General features: G+C 47.6%; 4 protein-coding genes across 4 annotated transcripts; 2 read left to right on the top strand and 2 right to left on the bottom strand.

The window, feature by feature from the left end:
• Positions 1 to 2391: 2391 nt before the first annotated feature.
• Positions 2392 to 8989, bottom strand: LOC100018674 (uncharacterized). The gene is made up of 2 exons (XM_001367394.4): positions 8550 to 8989; positions 2392 to 2798 (listed from the first exon to the last, which is right to left on the bottom strand). Exons 1-2 carry the CDS (start codon positions 8876 to 8878, stop codon positions 2462 to 2464), a joined length of 666 nt encoding a protein of 221 aa, XP_001367431.3. The 5' UTR covers positions 8879 to 8989; the 3' UTR covers positions 2392 to 2461.
• On the top strand, positions 7036 to 7940 carry LOC100018705 (histone H1.4-like). The gene has a single exon (XM_056817792.1). It carries the CDS (start codon positions 7162 to 7164, stop codon positions 7816 to 7818), a length of 657 nt encoding a protein of 218 aa, XP_056673770.1. The 5' UTR covers positions 7036 to 7161; the 3' UTR covers positions 7819 to 7940.
• A 700-nt stretch (positions 8990 to 9689) lies between the features above and the next one.
• LOC100019804 (histone H2A type 1-F-like) lies at positions 9690 to 11505 on the bottom strand. Its single transcript, XM_001372497.5, has one exon. It carries the CDS (start codon positions 11438 to 11440, stop codon positions 10883 to 10885), a length of 558 nt encoding a protein of 185 aa, XP_001372534.3. The 5' UTR covers positions 11441 to 11505; the 3' UTR covers positions 9690 to 10882.
• An 18-nt stretch (positions 11506 to 11523) lies between these two features.
• Positions 11524 to 12141, top strand: LOC100018739 (histone H2B type 2-E). The gene has a single exon (XM_007483339.3). The coding sequence runs from the start codon at positions 11614 to 11616 to the stop codon at positions 11992 to 11994; it is 381 nt and encodes a 126-aa protein (XP_007483401.1). The 5' UTR covers positions 11524 to 11613; the 3' UTR covers positions 11995 to 12141.
• The last annotated feature ends 5592 nt before the right edge of the window (positions 12142 to 17733 follow it).

Here is a 17733-nt window from a genome sequence, read left to right as displayed (position 1 = left end):
TGTTAAGAGTCTGTATTGTTGGCAGTGGAAGAGAGATGGATTAGTTAGAAGTGGGCAGTGGAGCTGCTGCATAGGTTTGAGGTTTCCTAGATCTAACTTCTCTTCTGAAATCTAGTCCACATGACTGGCTACATTCTCCCCCTGGACAATATGTCTCCTAGGCATCTGGAGCAGAAGCTTTCCTAAACGTGTTACTATTTTTTTTTTTTGCTACTTTAACCTGCCCTTCCTCTGTCAATATCTCCTGTTTCTTGAAAGAACCACCATTATTGGCCATTCTTGTCCATTTGGGGGAAAGACTAATTCTAGGGATTTATGAGAGTAAAGATGGCAGGGATTTTAGAGGCCATATATTCCAACTCTCATTTTGCAGATGAGGATGAAGGAAGGTGTGAGGCTTTGAAAGCCAGTGTGGGGAGAATTAATTCCAGAAAAGATCAAGCCCTGATTTTTTAAGAAAGAATCTGAGTAAGGCTGATTCTATTCCTCACAGAAAGATGTGACTTAGAGGTCATTGAGAATGAAGGCCCACGGGGGCAGTTGGGTGGCTCAGCGGACTGAGAGCCAGGCCTAGAGATGGGAGGTCCTAGCTTCAAATCTGACCTCAGACACTTCTGCTGTTCCACCCCCTCAGCCAGAAACAATGTGCATATTTGTCTACTCTCTACCAGGGTAGTTCATTAAGGGAAGCAAATGGTCAACAAAAATGATTTTGATTAGAGCCTGGCCTCTGGAATCAGGGAGGGAGTTTTCTCTATGCTTTCACGTCATTATACCCAAGGTGATGTCTTCTTTGTGAATTGACAGGACAGAGGAAGGGGTTTAACCCCTTGGTCCCCCACACCTACCCCTAAGGTTGTCCAAGACCAAGACATAAGGCACTTTGCAAATCTGAAAACTCTACATATGTAGATATTTTCATTCAATGATAGAACTCAAGGTCCCAGAGTGTGAATTTCCCCTCAAACTCCTCCTTTGTATTCTCTAGAATAGAGGTGCTTTTTCTTTTGTAGAGGAAATGACCCTATTGAGAAATAGAGTCACTTGAAGAGAGGGGCATCTAGAGGTGAGGCTAAAAGAGGCCCACATATTGGGAGATACATTTATTTCCTGAAACTCAAGAAGACACAAGTGGGTAATGTGCATAGAAACTATTTGTTGTACATCCTGGCGGCCATTGCCTTCCTCCAAAGACTAAAGTTTAAAAGTTGCAGACCTGCTCTCCAATTTTCTTGCAAGCACTGTTGATCATTAGATTTATTTATTTATATCATTTATTATCCAAATAAAGTTTAAAAAAATCACAAGTGACATTTTTTTTTTTGCTAAGCCAAGCTATCTTAGGGATATCACAGAGATAAATGTTATCTGCCCTAAGTCTTACAAGGCAGACATGAAACTTGAAGTATCTGAGATATAGAGGGATATTGAGACAACAAGGCAAGAAAAGTGTCCATCCACTAGGAATCTGAGGCTCCATAGAGCTTCTTCCTGGGAACGTGAGAGGATGACTTCAAGTGGGGCTACAGTAGCCTATCTGGAAGGTTCACATGACACAGGTACCATAGTGAGATAATGCCAGTGGCTGAGGCTGTCAGTTTTAGAGGCTGGAGAGCCCTGGGCTCACACATGAACTCCTAGAATCAGAGCCACCCAGACAGCCCTTAAAATATTTGAAGATAGACATTATCAACAATTTCAACTTTGTACGATTTCGTCTTTTTCTTCTTCTGGAAACTAGTTCCTTCAACTAATTCTCCTATGGCATATAGTATCCTCTGGATAAACCAGAGAATCAAGTATTATTCCCCTCCCAACGTAGTCTTTTCGTCAGTCCTGTCAAGCGAGGCCTCTTATAACCTTAGCATGGTGTTCGATTCCCTCGGCCAAAGAGTCCCTTGTTCCCTAAGCATGTGTTAAGGTTCCCAGAAAAGGCAACATAGTATAAATGAAAAAGTACACAGAGAACCTGGGTTTAAATTCTGACTTACTTGTGGCCTATGTGACCCTGGAGAACTAAACCCATACAGTACATAAAATATTAGGCCCTACTTATGATCTGATAATCGAACTGAACCGAAGAGCTGGTAATGTAATGTGGACAACGAAGTTTATTTACTTGTAAGGCTTACCCACGCCTGCATGAGGAGAAATGATTTTGAGTGTGTTCGATAAATCGATTCAGCATGTAACAGGAACACCGAACCACAGGAAAACCCGTCCTCAGTTTGGACTTTGCACTTGTATTGAAAATACTTTTGGCTGGTCTTTCACCCAATTTGCCCTTTAAACTAGCATATCAGGGACTGTTAACAGGTGGTTGAAACTCGCCTATTGTAAGGTAAGCCGACCACTTTCTAAAGAGAAATCAAGCACAGCTCTTTTAAGTGAGAACGTGGGTGGCCCTGAAAAGGGCCTTTGGGAGAGCAGGCGCGAACAAAGCACGCCACAGAGAGGCGTTTTAGCCGCCAAAACCGTACAGAGTGCGGCCCTGGCGTTTGAGAGCGTAGACCACGTCCATGGCGGTGACGGTCTTTCTCTTGGCGTGCTCCGTGTAAGTGACGGCGTCCCGGATCACGTTCTCCAGGAACACTTTCAGGACTCCGCGAGTCTCCTCGTAGATGAGCCCTGAAATACGCTTCACGCCGCCGCGCCGAGCCAAACGGCGGATGGCGGGCTTGGTGATCCCCTGGATGTTATCTCGAAGGACCTTCCGATGCCGCTTGGCGCCACCTTTGCCCAGACCTTTCCCGCCTTTGCCTCTGCCAGACATGACTAAGGAGAACAAGGAAAACGACCTAGCACGAATAGTCGAGTTCCCGCTAGTGAGACAGTTATATAGAGTAAAGGCGGACCTCTTTGAGAACCGAAAGGCACGGGGTTGGGGTGGGTGTGGGTGGGACATACAGCAGCGGCTCCGCCTCCCTCAGGGCCTCAGGTCCCTTCTCATAGGACAGGACGGAGCGGAGACACAATCCTGCCCAACAAACGCGCCCCTTTTCCCAATTGATTTTTATTGTACTCGAAAGAAAGGATGGATGTTTCTTTTCACGAAAAGAAGCTTTATTCTTCATTTTTCGTTCTAATATGTTATCAAGGGACGAATGGAAGGAGCGCTGTGGTGGTGATATGATGGTATGTCTTGGAAATTTTCTGTTGCCTATGCGTCATTACTGAAGGTGGCAGTGAATCTCTGAAAGGGTTTTGCACTAATAAAATAAACTCGACTTCTAAGTCCTTTCTTCCCTTGCTTACCTTCCCTCCCGAGTCCGAAGGCCATCTTCCTCTCCCGACTACCTCCACTTTGCTTCTGACCCAATCCACAAGTTGATCGATGTTGATTTTAATCAGATCAGTTCCTCATTAGGGCAATCTTGCTCCATCTTCAAGTTACATATCACAGTGAGTGCAAGTAGTTTTAATCAGCTCTTTGGAATTTAGGGAGAGGATGGGGAGATTTTTTTAGGTCAGGTCGTCTTCAAATGGTTTTTGCCATTTCAAAGTGGGGTCCTTGACCTTCCCCTACCCCAATATTTTTGATAACTGCATTTCCATATAGTTGGTTTCCTTTGTAATATTATTTTACCCTATGTACTTGAAAACATTATTCTGAGGACTGTATAGACTTCTTCAGACTGCCAAAGGGAACAGTGATAGAAAAGTTTAAGGACACCTACATGAAAGACAGGATACAGCCCTTCACCCAACAGCCCACTAAAACAAACTGCAGCAAGAGTCAGGCAACTGATTAAAAATGACTCAAACCAGTCAATTGCTTTGAGCCATTTTTAAACAGTTGACTGACTCTTCTTGACTTCCTTTGGCATTTTCTTTGGAAAGATGTTGGAGTGGTTTGTCATTTCTGCAGCTCAGCTCATTTTTAGAGATGAGGAAAGCGAGATAAACAAGATTAAAGTGACATGGCAAGAATCACACAATTAGTAAGTGTCAGAGGTTGGTTTTGAACCCAGGTGTTCCTGACAATAGGACCTATCTATTGTACCACGGGGCTGCCCACCCTCCAGGAAACCATAATTGTCCAGTACTTAGTAGACAACCACAACCATTCCTCTTCTTCATATTTCACAGGTCAAGTGAAGGCATCAATCCATCCCTCAGCTGGTAAACATTTATCAACTGCCTGCTAAGAGCCAGGCATAGTGCTAAGCTTCGGGGTTACAAAGAAAGACAAAGGATAGCCCTTGCCCACAAGGAGCTTACTCTTTTTCTAACAGGGAACATAATACACAAGGAGGTGAAACCTGGTCTGGGTGGGGGCCCTTGGGTGATGAGGGGTGAATGAAGGGGGTCCCCAGCTCCAGGAAGCACAGAGAAGTAAGTTCACAAGTGTGCAGCCAGGGAGCAAATGAAGAGCTGTCTGGACAGGAGTGCCCTCTAATGGAGGTTCTGAGGGGAGGGCTCACTGTCCTGAAGTACTCAACACCCACCTCTCCGGAAAGCAATTCTGAACTTTATGGAGGGAGAAGCTATCGCTAGGAGAAAGTGAAAAGGTTGACATATGTAGATTGATGGATAGAGTTCTAGGCATGGAGTCAAGATCTAAGTTCAAACCGCAGCTTCATAGGTATACCAGGTGTTGTGATCTGGGGCCAGTCACTTGACATCTGTCTGCCCCAGTTTCCTCAAGTGTAGCAGGTTTTTACAAGGATTGAATGAAACAATATGCAGTGCGTGGCACGTAGTAGTTGCCTAATATGTGTTTGTTTCTATCCTTTCTTATATATGCTGGGAAAATCACTTGCCTGTCTGTTTCCTGACATGGAAAAAGGGGACAGTGTTGCAATCCATTCAATAGATCCGCCTCTGGGAACCTGGAAAGGTAATTTTTTCCATCTCTGTGACATGAAGAGGTTGCCTGGACCAGATGACTTCAAGCTGGAAGCTGGGTTAAGGGTGAAAAGTACAGAGGGGAGACAAAGGCAGGATGGGAGAACTCGTGTTAATCTGCTCTGGATGTAGGAACAGAGAGAGATTGACAACATTTTCAAGCAAAACACTTTTCTTTTCAAAGATGCTTGAAGTGCCAGTTTCTTCAGAGAAATCTTTAAAAGAATCCTGATTGGTCCCACACTCATTCATATATTGTGTCGCAGCATCCTAGCACTGGGCCTGGTGGGGGGTTGGAGGGGGGGGAAGAGGGGATATTTGGTGGTCCCTCTTTCTCAAAATGGACCAATGGCATCATGGGTGATTGACTTGTGCATGAATTGGGCTTAAGTGAGGCAGAGTTGCACAAATCCATCGGCCTCACTCTGCCTTTGAGAGTCACCCAAGTCCAGTGGCAAGACAAAAGTCAGGATGACTGATGATGGTCTGGGCTAGAGTGGACAACCCAGCAGGCATCCTTCTAGTCTGAGCTAACTATAAGCACCCCACAATTCTTGCTTCTGAAGCCTTTCCGGCCATTGGAACAAATTGCTCTCATCTGCCCTTCCTGCCCGGGGATGTCCCCACAGGCTTGGGGGAACCCTCTTTGTAACTTACCCCTCAAGGTTTCAAGGCCCTCAGCCTGGTTCCTTGAGTCAGCTGAGACAGTTTTGTCTGAGTGTAGCCACTGCACATGCTACACCTGTTTGTACAGGCAAGTGAGAAGAGCTGTGGCAAAAGACCCTAAAGGCCCCTGAGCAGCCCTAACAAGGGCACCCCCAACTGAGGTGCCAGTCCTCCCTGAAGAACAGCCGGTACAGCCTTGTAGTGGTTGCTTAAGAGATGCTTGTTGCATTTTGTGATGGCACAGCTTCCTCTTGCAACCCTTTGACTCTTCCGCCTGCCTTCCTCCGGGCATCCAGTCAGGGTGCCTAGTCCTATGCGAAGGTACATCTCTTCTTTCCCTTCTCTGCCAGGACAACACAACAGCTGAGTAGCCATAGGAATGTGCTAAGGGGTCTCAATGGCTCCAGTTATTCCCATCTAAAAAGCAGACCTCATCACAGGAAGGTCTGGCTAATTTTCCCAGGAAAGAGTTGTTTGCTTTGGATTGAGAGCATCATTCCGAAGAATCCTCCCTTCTTTCAGTGCCACTCCATTTGCCAAGAGGCTTCATAGTCTCCTGATATTCAGGGTCCTAAACCATCTGGCTGTGAGATCCCTTTCCAGGCTCCTTTCACAAAACTCCAGTTGGATGTCTGCTAACCTCCCCAGAACCCCCTCCATTTGGATTGCTCTTCCTCTGGGATCCAGGCTTCTCCTTCCCACTAGATTGCAAACCCCTCGAGGGCAAGAGGCTCTAAGGTTAATCTCGGTATCTTGTGTATTCCTCTCCCCCCACCCCAGTGACTGTCTCTACACGGTATCTGGCACTTGCTGAGCTCTGGGGAAAGTTTGGGAATGGAAAAGAAGTGAAATGAAGGGTCGAGCCCCGCCCCCAGCCCCAATCCTGGGTTTTCCTCGCCATTCTGACCTGTCGCATTGCCTGAGCTCGACCTTAGAGGCCCAGGATCGTGGCCCCAAGCCCTCTCGATTTCTGCAGTACGTGTGAGTCCCGGAGAGGTAACCCTCCTTCCAGCGGCCCATTCCCATGGATGCCTATGCAGGGATCACCGGAGAGTCTGTGTTACTTCCCTCACGGAGAAATGAGATTTCGGTGCAAATGTGGCGAGAAACGATTTCGGTTTTGTACTGACGACAAGCCAAGGGTGTGCAGAAGCGTTCCCAGGAGGAAAGTGTCCCGGGAGCAAAGCGGCAATTTTCTAATTTCAAGGAAACACGAGGAGTTGCCACAATCCGACCTGAGTTTTGCGGGTACTTGGGGGAATTGGGAAAGGCTGGGGACCTCGGGTTTGGAATTTCGGGGAGAAAACGCACGGCCCTCGAGCCCCAAGGCTTCTGCCTGGAGTCCTGGGCAGAAAGTGGGGGGCTGCGTGCGGGTTTTTTTTGTATTTTCCCCGTTTTTGCAGGGGCAAGAAACACAACCGCGAAGGAGAGCAGAATGGCTGTAGGTGACTGAGAGAAGGCGGGCTGCACAGGCAGAGCGCACCAATCAGAGCGCGGCTCCCTTCTCTATATATATGCCCGGGCCAGACTGGGCCAAGTGTGGCGACTGTTGTGCGGTCGTGTTTTTGTTTACTTCGTGCCTCCTCCTCCTCCTGCTGCTGTCTTTCTCTCTTTTGGCGGTTTTCGCGGCCTTGAGAGCGTAAAGAGATGTCCGAGACGGCTCCAGCCCCGCCGGCTGCCCCCGCGCCAGCGCCCGCGGAGAAGACGCCGGTGAAGAAGAAGGCTACGAAGAAGGCGGCAGGCGCCGGCGGAGCTCGGCGCAAGGCTGCCGGGCCGCCCATCTCGGAGCTGATCACCAAGGCCGTGGAGGCCTCCAAAGAGCGCAGTGGTGTGTCTCTGGCCGCCCTTAAGAAGGCGCTGGCGGCCGCCGGCTACGACGTGGAGAAGAACAACAGCCGCATCAAGCTGGGGCTCAAGAGCCTGGTGAACAAGGGCACCCTGGTGCAGACGAAGGGGACCGGCGCGTCGGGCTCGTTCAAGCTCAACAAGAAAGCTCCGGCCGCCGAGGGTAAAGCCAAGGCCAAGAAGGCGACGTCGGCCAAGGCCAAGAAGCCGAGCGCCGCAGCCAAAAAGCCCAAGAAAGCGTCTGGGGCGGCGGCCAGTAAGAAGAACGTCAAGAAGACGCCCAAGAAGGTGAAGAAGCCGGCCGCCGTAGGAGCCAAGAAGGCAGCCAAGAGCCCGAAGAAGCCCAAGGCGGCCAAAGCCAAGAAAGTGGCCAAAAGCCCCGCAAAGGCTAAGGTGGCCAAGCCCAAGGCAGCAAAACCGAAAGCGGCCAAGCCCAAGAAGGCGGCGCCCAAGAAGTGAAGGGAGAGCATCCTTCCCCCCCGAGTCCATCCGGTCTTTTTTCTATGAAAACTCAAAAGGCTCTTTTCAGAGCCACCCCACAATCTCAAAAAAGATGCTGACACAAAACGCTCTCACAAAAAGTTAGTGGGTGTCCCTAAAGTGGGGGGTGGGGGCGCTGAGGCAGCAGCTCTCCCGTGTGTCAACGTTTATATTTTGTTGTCCGAGTGACGCGTACCCTAACTTTGCCACCTACTCACTTCACGCCACGCTGAAGTGCGACTATGGGGGGTATATGGCGGTCGGGACTGGAGCCCCCAGGAGGGGGAGGGAAGTGAGTGAAGCGAAGGAGGCGAGGGCGGGGCCCAGGTTCAGGATTTCTCCCTCCTGGGCTTGCTTCCCCTCTTCCCCCCCCCCCCCCGAGGTCACGTGAACTGCACGAGTTCAGAAGAGGGGGAGGGCATAAGAGGAAACGGGGACAGTTTGTTTTTTTCCCAAGTTGGTGAGTGGCTGGAGTTGAAAACCAAGCAAGTGACCGGTTTTCTACTCGCTACGCCACGGTGTTGTTTGTGCTGCTTAGGAGTATGTAGTGTACGTGCAAACACAGCTACTTTTAAGGAATTAGTGGGTGGCTCTGAAAAGAGCCTTTGTTTACTAAGGTTACAAGACTTTACGCCCTCTCTCCGCGGATGCGCCGAGCTAGCTGAATATCCTTGGGCATGATCGTCACGCGCTTGGCGTGGATGGCACACAGATTGGTGTCCTCAAAGAGCCCAACCAGGTAGGCTTCGCTCGCCTCCTGCAGGGCCATCACGGCCGAGCTCTGGAAGCGCAGGTCTGTCTTAAAGTCTTGCGCGATCTCACGGACCAGCCGCTGGAAGGGCAGTTTGCGGATCAGCAGCTCGGTCGACTTCTGGTAACGCCGGATCTCTCGCAGTGCCACCGTGCCAGGGCGGTAACGGTGAGGCTTCTTCACGCCACCGGTGGCCGGCGCGCTCTTACGGGCAGCCTTGGTAGCCAGCTGCTTGCGAGGTGCCTTGCCACCAGTAGATTTACGAGCGGTCTGCTTCGTACGAGCCATGGCGACGTAAGGAGAAGCGAACTTTCCAAGAAGTCCAAAGCGACTGTGAAGACGACCACCCCAGCCGCCTCTATTTATAGAGACCAGAACGTTCTGATTGGAACGTTCAAAAGCCCTGCGTCCGAATGAATTGGTTGGAAAGTCAACCCTTCCCGCCCTTGAAATTCCGAGTGATTTCATTGGACAACGTCACTAGGCCGCTTTTCCTCCACCCCGCCTCCCCACCCGGCTCACACTACTTGCTTCCCTTGCTTTTTCTTCATCTCCTCTGCCGTCCATGTTTTCCCCACACCCTAGCCCTATCCTAACTCCGCATCTGTGCACAGCTTCACACTCTCACGCTTTCATGAATTGTGCTTCTATAATTTAGGGTTTGATTTTTTTTGGCGGGCTCTTAAGACCTTTCAATTTGTTTTCAAAAAAAAAAAAAAACCGCGCGCTCCGATCGGATTGGTCGGTTTCATTTGCCTCCGTTTTCTTTTCGGTTCGACTGGCGGGCTCTCCTTTCTCAGAAGATCCTATCGACTATTCCCGCCACCTCTGCGGAACTTGTTCCTATGGCCTACAAGGCTTGAGAGAGTGCTTTCAACTTCAGGGCTTTTCCTAGAAACCCAGTTTTCCGTCACCCCTTTCGGGATCTCTACCTCTCTTCGGAAACCACCACCCTGTCCTACCTCTGTCACCTCTCATCCCATGCCCAGTTTCATTTCTTCACGTACAAACAGACAAAAAAAAAAAACCAAAAAAAAAAAACCAAGGCTCATTTTGGCGTGCTGGTTATCGTATGTCTTTAAGTTTTTGAGGAGGTCCCACCGAGTCTGATGCTGTGTCTGCGATTGTCTTTCACCTAGGTCTAGCTAAATTCTGGGAGTCTCATCTTCAGGTCTTCTGCTTCGGTACAGAGGACCTGCTGACTTCACGAGTGGACTGGATTATGCCTACACCCCGGCAAAATGACAGGTACCTCTAGTTCAAGTCAACACGCCTACTTTTTTCGGGTCAACCGAATGTACATTGGACAGACCTTCCCCTCACTTTCCACCCCGAGAAGCGTTTCCTGCAGTGTAGGCTAATACCGAGTCCGGTGGTCGGGGAGGAGAGGAACCCAGGGGATACAGTTAGCACAAATGCACACGGAGCTCTAATAGCTAGAGAATCCTGTCTGCCTCCACAGAAGCACCTTAAAACGACGGACAACCAAAAGCAGATCGAGGATATCTGGCCAGACTGCTTGGACTAGGGGTGGTTGGGAGAGGCGGACCCGGGCAAGGCAGAGGGGTCTCCTGGAGTGGGAACGGGAGCCAAGGAAGGAAATTTAGTTGGAGAGTGCTAAAAAACAAAGTAGGAACGTGGTGTTTGGTGAACGGCTTTTAGCTTAAGAAGTCCAGGGGAGTTCATAAAGCCTGGGCTGTAGATTTGGGAGTTCCCAGGTTGAGGCAGATCGAGTGTAGCCTAGTGTAGGGGGCGAGGACCCAGGACCAGCCTTTGGAGACACTTTAGATGTCTGAAAGCAGATAAGGTAGCAGGAGGGGTCAGCCCGACAGGAAAGAGAACTCACAGGCAAGCATCGAGGAGGCCAAAGGCCTTTGGATTGGCGTGGCTGTGTATACCTGCCAGAAAACACCATATTCTTTTAGGACTTGTTTGAGCACCCCTTTCCCGACTAAGCTCCTGCCAATTCCTGCCTGAGGTTAGGTGGGATCTGCACGGCAGGAGGCCTCCGCTTTGAATGATTCCGGCTTGTTTTTTTTTTTCCTTCAAAGCACAACAAAGGACTTAAAAGACAATGTTGGAATTAGGAAGAATCTTGTGCCCAAAGGTCAACATGGCATCAGAAACCAGCCCCAATTTCCCGCAGCAGAACCCCTGAACGGCATGCATGCTACCAGCTCTTTTGCTCGAAAGTGTGGGTGGCTCTGAAAAGAGCCTTTTTGGTTTCTGCGTGGTGGACAAGCCGGTCGCCTGCAGAAGACTGGACTGGGTCCGTCAGCAGTGCCACCGGGCTTACTTGCCCTTAGGCTTGTGGTGACTCTCCGTCTTCTTGGGCAGCAGCACGGCCTGGATGTTGGGCAGGACGCCGCCCTGAGCAATGGTCACCTTGCCCAACAGCTTGTTGAGCTCCTCGTCGTTGCGGATGGCCAGCTGCAGATGGCGAGGGATGATGCGGGTCTTCTTGTTGTCGCGGGCTGCGTTGCCCGCCAGCTCCAGGATCTCAGCGGTCAGGTACTCCAGGACAGCAGCCAGGTAAACTGGCGCACCGGCGCCCACGCGCTCCGAGTAGTTGCCCTTGCGGAGCAGGCGGTGCACTCGGCCCACTGGAAACTGCAGGCCAGCACGAGAAGAACGGGACTTGGCCTTAGCCCGGGCTTTGCCTCCCTGCTTTCCACGGCCAGACATGATGAGAGATTCGAGAAGAAGCAACTTTCTCAAGACCGGCGAGAAAGGAACTGAGTTTCTGGGGCAGAAGAGCCACCTATTATCCTGTGAGACAGGAGGCCAAACAGCGCTCTCCGATTGGTTGCCGACGCCAGCCAATTGCGAAGCAGATTTGGAAATCTTCATTTACATACGCCCCACCCACAGGGGGCGGACTTACCTGGTCCTGTCCACTCAGCCAGGGGAGTCGGTCATTCCTCATTTGAATAGGGGTCCTACAAATAGCTTCTCCTGCTCGCTGTCTGCTCCACTCTTCTCTCCTGCTCTTGCTTCTCTTGCAAACTTGAGCGTCTGCCATCATGCCCGAACCTGCCAAGTCGGCTCCGGCTCCGAAGAAGGGCTCCAAGAAAGCCGTTACGAAGGCCCAGAAGAAGGACGGCAAGAAGCGCAAGCGCAGCCGCAAGGAGAGCTACTCCATCTACGTGTACAAGGTGCTGAAGCAGGTCCACCCGGACACGGGCATCTCGTCCAAGGCCATGGGCATCATGAACTCCTTCGTCAACGACATCTTCGAGCGCATCGCCGGCGAGGCTTCCCGTCTGGCGCACTACAACAAGCGCTCCACCATCACTTCCAGGGAGATCCAGACGGCCGTGCGCCTGCTGCTCCCCGGGGAGCTGGCCAAGCACGCCGTGTCGGAGGGCACCAAGGCCGTCACCAAGTACACCAGCTCCAAGTAACTTGGAGACGTGGAGTCCCGGGATATCTCGATGTCCCCCAACACACAACGGCTCTTTTCAGAGCCACCCACTTCTCTCACTGAGAAAGAGCTGACGCCGCTAGTTGACTTGCTTTCTTTGGGGCTGCTGCCCCGGGGCGCCTCTTGTCTCTCAACTCGCGCCCGGGCGGGAGAAAAGGGGAAGGGCTTGCGGGCTGCTGGTCGTCCTGAAGCGTCCCAGGACCTGCTTAGCTTTCTTGTCTCTCTTAGCTGAAGCGATCTCAAACCGGACGGAGGGAGGGCTTTACACCCTAAAAGAGAACCCCCCCTCCCCCGACCCCGCTTTTCTGAACACACAGTCGAGTTCCGGGAGCCTGTGCCCCACAGTTGCAACCCCACAACAGAATCATTCATTCCTCTCCTTGGTACAGAGTCCGGGCAGCTCTGAGGCCCTAATCAGCCAGTCCGACAGGTAGCCAGACGTGGCACCTTTCGAACGCGTGCTCCTGTGGCTGCCCAGCCTGGGCGCCAGGCACATCCACCCCGCGTCGTGGACATACTCTCCCTTGCTTTCTTCCATCTCCAAGGGGAGGGAAAGAGGGTCCAGGAGCGAACCCCAATGGCTTTTGACCTATTAACCCTGAAAAACACATCCGTGAGAGAATAACTTTGAAGTTTATCTGCCGGCTCAGTCGTTAACAGTATCTGCAATGGCCCTTTCTTGTTTCTGGGTTGGGTTTTCATACGGGGCCCGACACCCCTCGTGAAGGTGCCCTAGATAAGGATTCCCCCAATGCCTTCTCAATTTGACTTAATAAGATTTAGTAGGCTCCTAATCACGACCTAATCACATCAACCTGCCTCTATTTCTTGAGGCAAAAACTCGTGTAATCTTTATAGTATCTACCTGTGAGAAATAATCTGACCCCTACTCTATTTGAGTAGATGTCTGCACTAATAATGAATTATTTAGTCCTTATGTGAATAATGTGAAGATTATTATCCAATTATTGTGATCTCATAGAAGTGGTGATTTATTTCCTGCCTATTTCCTTTGCATTGTCACACATTAATATATAGTTAAGTGTAAATAAGTATCTGTTGGCTTAGAGCTCTTCTTGGGTGATTTTATTTGCAGATAATTTCTGGTATTTCACTTCTAATCATCAAAAGACCTACAAGGTATTTGAAATTTTTGAGAGTTTTGGTATTCATACATCATTCTTTCAACTTTAAACCAAATTCTGTACATTATACAGACAGCACAGTTTCTGGGTTAGAAGAATATTTAAAAGATTGTTGATAATTTGACCTCTGACATGATTCCCTCTTCTCATTTGATATTATCTAAGAAGTACCCCCCCCCAAATATATATATATATATATATTTAGATATATATATATATAATATAAAAGGTTCTTAAGACTGATACAGTAATTTTGGAGAGCTATGTGGAACCTTGCCTAAGGGACCAGAAAACCATGGATATCTTTTGACTCAGCTATACCTCCACTGGGTCTGTATCCCAAAGACATCAGAGACAGCAAGGAAAGGATTTATACCAAAATATTTTTAGTATCTCTTTTTGTAGTGGCAAAAAATTTGAAACTTAGGTGGTGTCCATCATCTGGGGAATGGCTGAACAAACTGTGGTTTAAGGTTGTAATGGAAAATTATTGCACCACAGGAAATGATGAACAAGATGAGTTAAGAAAAACCAGGATAGACTTATATGAACTCATCCAAAATGAAGTGAATCGAACCTGGAGAACAGTTTATATAGTAACAAAAATATCGTTATCAACTGTGAAAATCTAAATTATTATCAGGCAAATAAGGTTCCTAGATAATCTGAAAGGATACATGATTGAAAAAAACAAACAAAACAGCCACTATTCATAGCCAAAAAAGGAACTGTTGGAATTTAATTACAAATCATCCTTTACAGGGAAAGGAAAGGAGAGAGAGACTCTGAATCAAAAATGTAAGAAAACAATTGTCAAAAATTGTTTCTACATGTAATTGGAAAAATAAAATTCAATTTAAAAATAAATTAAAAATACAAGTTTCTGTTACTACTAAAGTAGTAGCTATTTTACATTCAAAAGCCTCAATCCATTATTTAACATATTTGAAATCCTCAGATATGGACTTCTGAATGGAGTCTATCTGAAGGCCTTGAAGGAGGGAGATTCAATAACTTTCTGTAGGTCTGGATCCCTAGAATTTAAAAATCCTCTCTTTAGCATATAAAGTCCTTTGCTACCTTGTCCCTTCTTACTTTTCCAATCCATTTGTACTTTATTTCATTCCCTATTCTAATCATCCAGCAAGGCTTGCCTGCTCTATTTGTAGTTCCTTGCATACACACATTCCAACTTCCAATACCTTTTCACTGTCTATCCTCCAAAACTAAATGTTCTTTACCTCTGCTTCCTTCAAGACTAAGTTCAAGGGGGAGCTGGGTGGCTCAGTGGATTGGGAGCCAGGCCTAGAGACTGGAGGTCCTAGGTTTAAATCTGGCCTCAGATACTTCCCAGCTGTGTGACCCTGGGCAAGTCACTTGACCCCCATTGCCTAGCCCTTACCACTCTTCTGCCCTGGAGCCAATACACAGTATTTGACTCCAAGATGGAAGGTGAGGGTTTAAAAAAAAAAAAGACTAAGTTCAAATCTCTTCCTCTTGTCAACTAGAAAAAACACATTAGTCAAAATCACTCTTTAATCAAGGGAAAAGGGGTTATTGCTACTAAATACGACAACAGAGCTGCTCCCCAAGACTGCACAGAGTCAAGATGCCCTGGTCACTAGCCCCTGGGAGTGCCACTGACTCAGGATGGACTCTGAGGAACAAAAGAATTTGGGAAACCTATATACCATTTGGGAAATCCAGGGGCAGGGAAAGATGATTGACATCACTATGGCTACAAGGAAAATGGGAGTGTTTAAACTACACTGACAGGATACAATCAAGCTTGGTAAAGGAATCATAGCTAGAGGCAAGAGCATAAGAAGGGGCTGCTTACAATAGATACGGAAGGATGGTTCCTGCTCAGGTGTGGATCTTCCTAGGAAAGGTTCTAATAAAATAGGGGAGACTACCTAAAACAATGAGGGTCCTTAGCATATGCTTATCTCACCCAACCAGGATTCTCATTTCTCTGAGGGTCCCCCACTCAGTCTGAAACTGCTAACTTGGGATTCCCTTCAGGGTGGATTCCCATGGGAACAGGGAACAAGTACAAGTTTTGGGGTCTCCATTCTACAAGCTAGTCCTGAAAATTGGGGTTCATCAGATCTCACTAGGCCACAAGTTTGGGATTCCTAAATTCCATGTTGACACTCTGCAAGAAACTTTTCTTGATCTCCTGTCCCTGCTGGTGTTTCCTCTCTGAAATTTCCTTCTATATACCCTGGATATAGCTTCAATATACATAGTTATTTTGAAGTAAAGGGAAAAGGGCACAGGACCTCCAACCCATCTGATAAACACATCCTCCAGCTATGCTGCCCAGTTGCAAACATTTCAGCAGATAACTGACCGTAGGGTGTTTCAGGACTGTTGCAACATTTCAGCGAAATAACTAGCCATAAAGTGCTCTAGGGTTTAAACAATGATCCAGGTTAAGTCATATTGTGAAGTATATATGTAGGGTCCCAACTCTGGGAGGACAGAACTGCTTGGCTGAGCTTTCCCCTAGCATGCTAGTGATAGCGTGCTAGTAATAAAGGCTTTCCCTTGCTTGAATTGCATTGTCTTCATGTGCTCCTTGGGTGGTCTGCAACTCGGACCCTAACAATTTGCATGTCATGTCTCCCATTAGAATTGGAGCTCCTAGGGTATGGAGTTGATTCCTTTCTATTCCTAGAGCTCAGGCCAGTACCTGTCAAATATTCAGAAATAAGTGCTTTTTGCCTGACTAACTTCCATTACCTAGCAAAAAATAATTGGAAAGCAGTGCTTTACTTGCAGAGTCCTGGCTTCCATAATTTCAAACCCTTCTTACAGTTCTGTGGTATAATATTCATATCTCAGGAGTGAGCTGTCTTACAGAAAAAATTTTTGAAATTGGGAAACACACACAAAAAAACCCCCAAAAAAGTATTTCAGCTGGTCTATTTGTGAAATGGAAAAAATAAAAGGGCTTATTCATCTCCTTTAAAAAAAATTAAAACCCTTCCTTCTATTTTAGAATTGATATTAGTTATCGATTCAAAGGCAGAAGAGCAGCAAGGGCGAGGCAATCAGGACTAAGTGACTGACCCAGGTTCACAGGAAGTATTTGAAGTCAAATTTGAAACCTCTTGACTCCAGGCCTGGCACCCTAGGCACTGTGCTAGATGCCCAAGAGGCCTTTCTTGAAAGTCATTCTGAATTGGATATAGGTATATACATACATGTATACACACTCACACATACATATCTATAATTTATTTTTTCCACCTCTTTAGAGGAATGCAGGCTTTCTTTACATAGGTGTGAATATATGTTTCTGTAACATATATGCACACACACATGTATATATGTATACACACATATACTTTTTTCCTCACAGGAAAGCAAAAAAAAAATCAATGCTTCTTTTATTCTACTTGGATTTGACACCAAGACACAAGGGATACATGAGAAAACTAAACCAAATGGTTAAGAAACATCAGCTTTGAAAAGTTCCAGATACAGGGCTGCCAGGGAGCACAGTAGATAAAGTGCTAGTGTTAAGGTCCGGGATTTCACCCACCACCAAGGAAGACCCATAGACAATGTAATCAGGCAAAGGGCCATTTATTGAACTAGTACCCACTAGTGGGAACTCAGCTAAACGAGTTCCAAGTTGCTTCTGAAAGGCTGGGCCTTAAGTACTTTCCAGCATGTATGGCCCCCCTTCTAGCCCCTTATCTGCTACATACCATTGTTGGAACATTGCTGGCATGTATGGCTCCCCTCAGCCCTTATCTGCTTCATACAATTCTTGGGACCTTGACAATTTTATGTTATTGGGGTCTTCTTGGCCTTTAGCTGGTACCCACTGCAGCTGGGGTTTTGGGCATATTTATGGTTCTGAAGCTCCCAAGGCTAGGCAGCTCCCTGTTCAGGCCTTCCGAGGCTGGGCGATTTCCTGCTCTGGCCTCCCTCACTAGGACTGGAGTCAGGAGGTCCAGGGTTCAAATCTGACCCTGGACACGTCCTAGCTTTGTGACCAAGAGCAAGTCATTTAACCCCCGTTGCCTAGCCCTTGTGACTCTTCTATCTCAGAATTGATACTAATATAGAAGAGAAAGGTTATTAAAGAAAAAAGTTATGTGATACAGACAAGTAAGGAAGGATATAGATGATCTATGGTAATTAGAACAGGATATTGATGATAGATAAGCAATTAACTATTGAAATAAATTTATATTTAAACTAGATACAGATATAGGGATTTGGGGGAATTGGGTTTTTTGTAGATAAGTATTATTACACATTTTGTATTTTAGCAAACTACAATAAGTAGTCAGAGGAGCCTATGCCCTTACTCTCTAAGATCAAGTTCTTATTATAAAATGGTAGTTCACATAAGGTTTAGTGGCACTCAGTTCTGCTGAAACTCTCTAGTAAACCTGATAATGTCACAAAGTTTTAATTCTACCTTCCTTATCCTAAATTGGCCTTCTTGTTTAATCTTTGGAGACCTACCTCCTCCCATCTACCCCCTTTGCTATTCCATGCCCCTTGACCCTAATGCTCTACTTGTAATAAGACAGCTATCACTTGGGCCC

This window comes from Monodelphis domestica, chromosome 2, assembly GCF_027887165.1.
Source record: "Monodelphis domestica isolate mMonDom1 chromosome 2, mMonDom1.pri, whole genome shotgun sequence".
Taxonomy (NCBI): Eukaryota; Metazoa; Chordata; class Mammalia; order Didelphimorphia; family Didelphidae; genus Monodelphis; species Monodelphis domestica.
This window is presented reverse-complemented; position numbering and strand designations above follow the sequence as displayed.

Bases quoted from the DNA above. Each gene is read 5' to 3' on its own strand.
- LOC100019804 (XM_001372497.5), bottom strand. From the start codon at position 11,440: ATGAAGATTTCCAAATCTGCTTCGCAATTGGCTGGCGTCGGCAACCAA.
- LOC100018739 (XM_007483339.3), top strand. From the start codon at position 11,614: ATGCCCGAACCTGCCAAGTCGGCTCCGGCTCCGAAGAAGGGCTCCAAG.
- LOC100018705 (XM_056817792.1), top strand. From the start codon at position 7,162: ATGTCCGAGACGGCTCCAGCCCCGCCGGCTGCCCCCGCGCCAGCGCCC.
- LOC100018674 (XM_001367394.4), bottom strand. From the start codon at position 8,878: ATGGCTCGTACGAAGCAGACCGCTCGTAAATCTACTGGTGGCAAGGCA. The intron at 2,799-8,549 runs GTGTGCCATCCA...TATTCGTGCTAG, and splicing joins CTCTTTGAGGACACCAATCT to GTCGTTTTCCTTGTTCTCCT.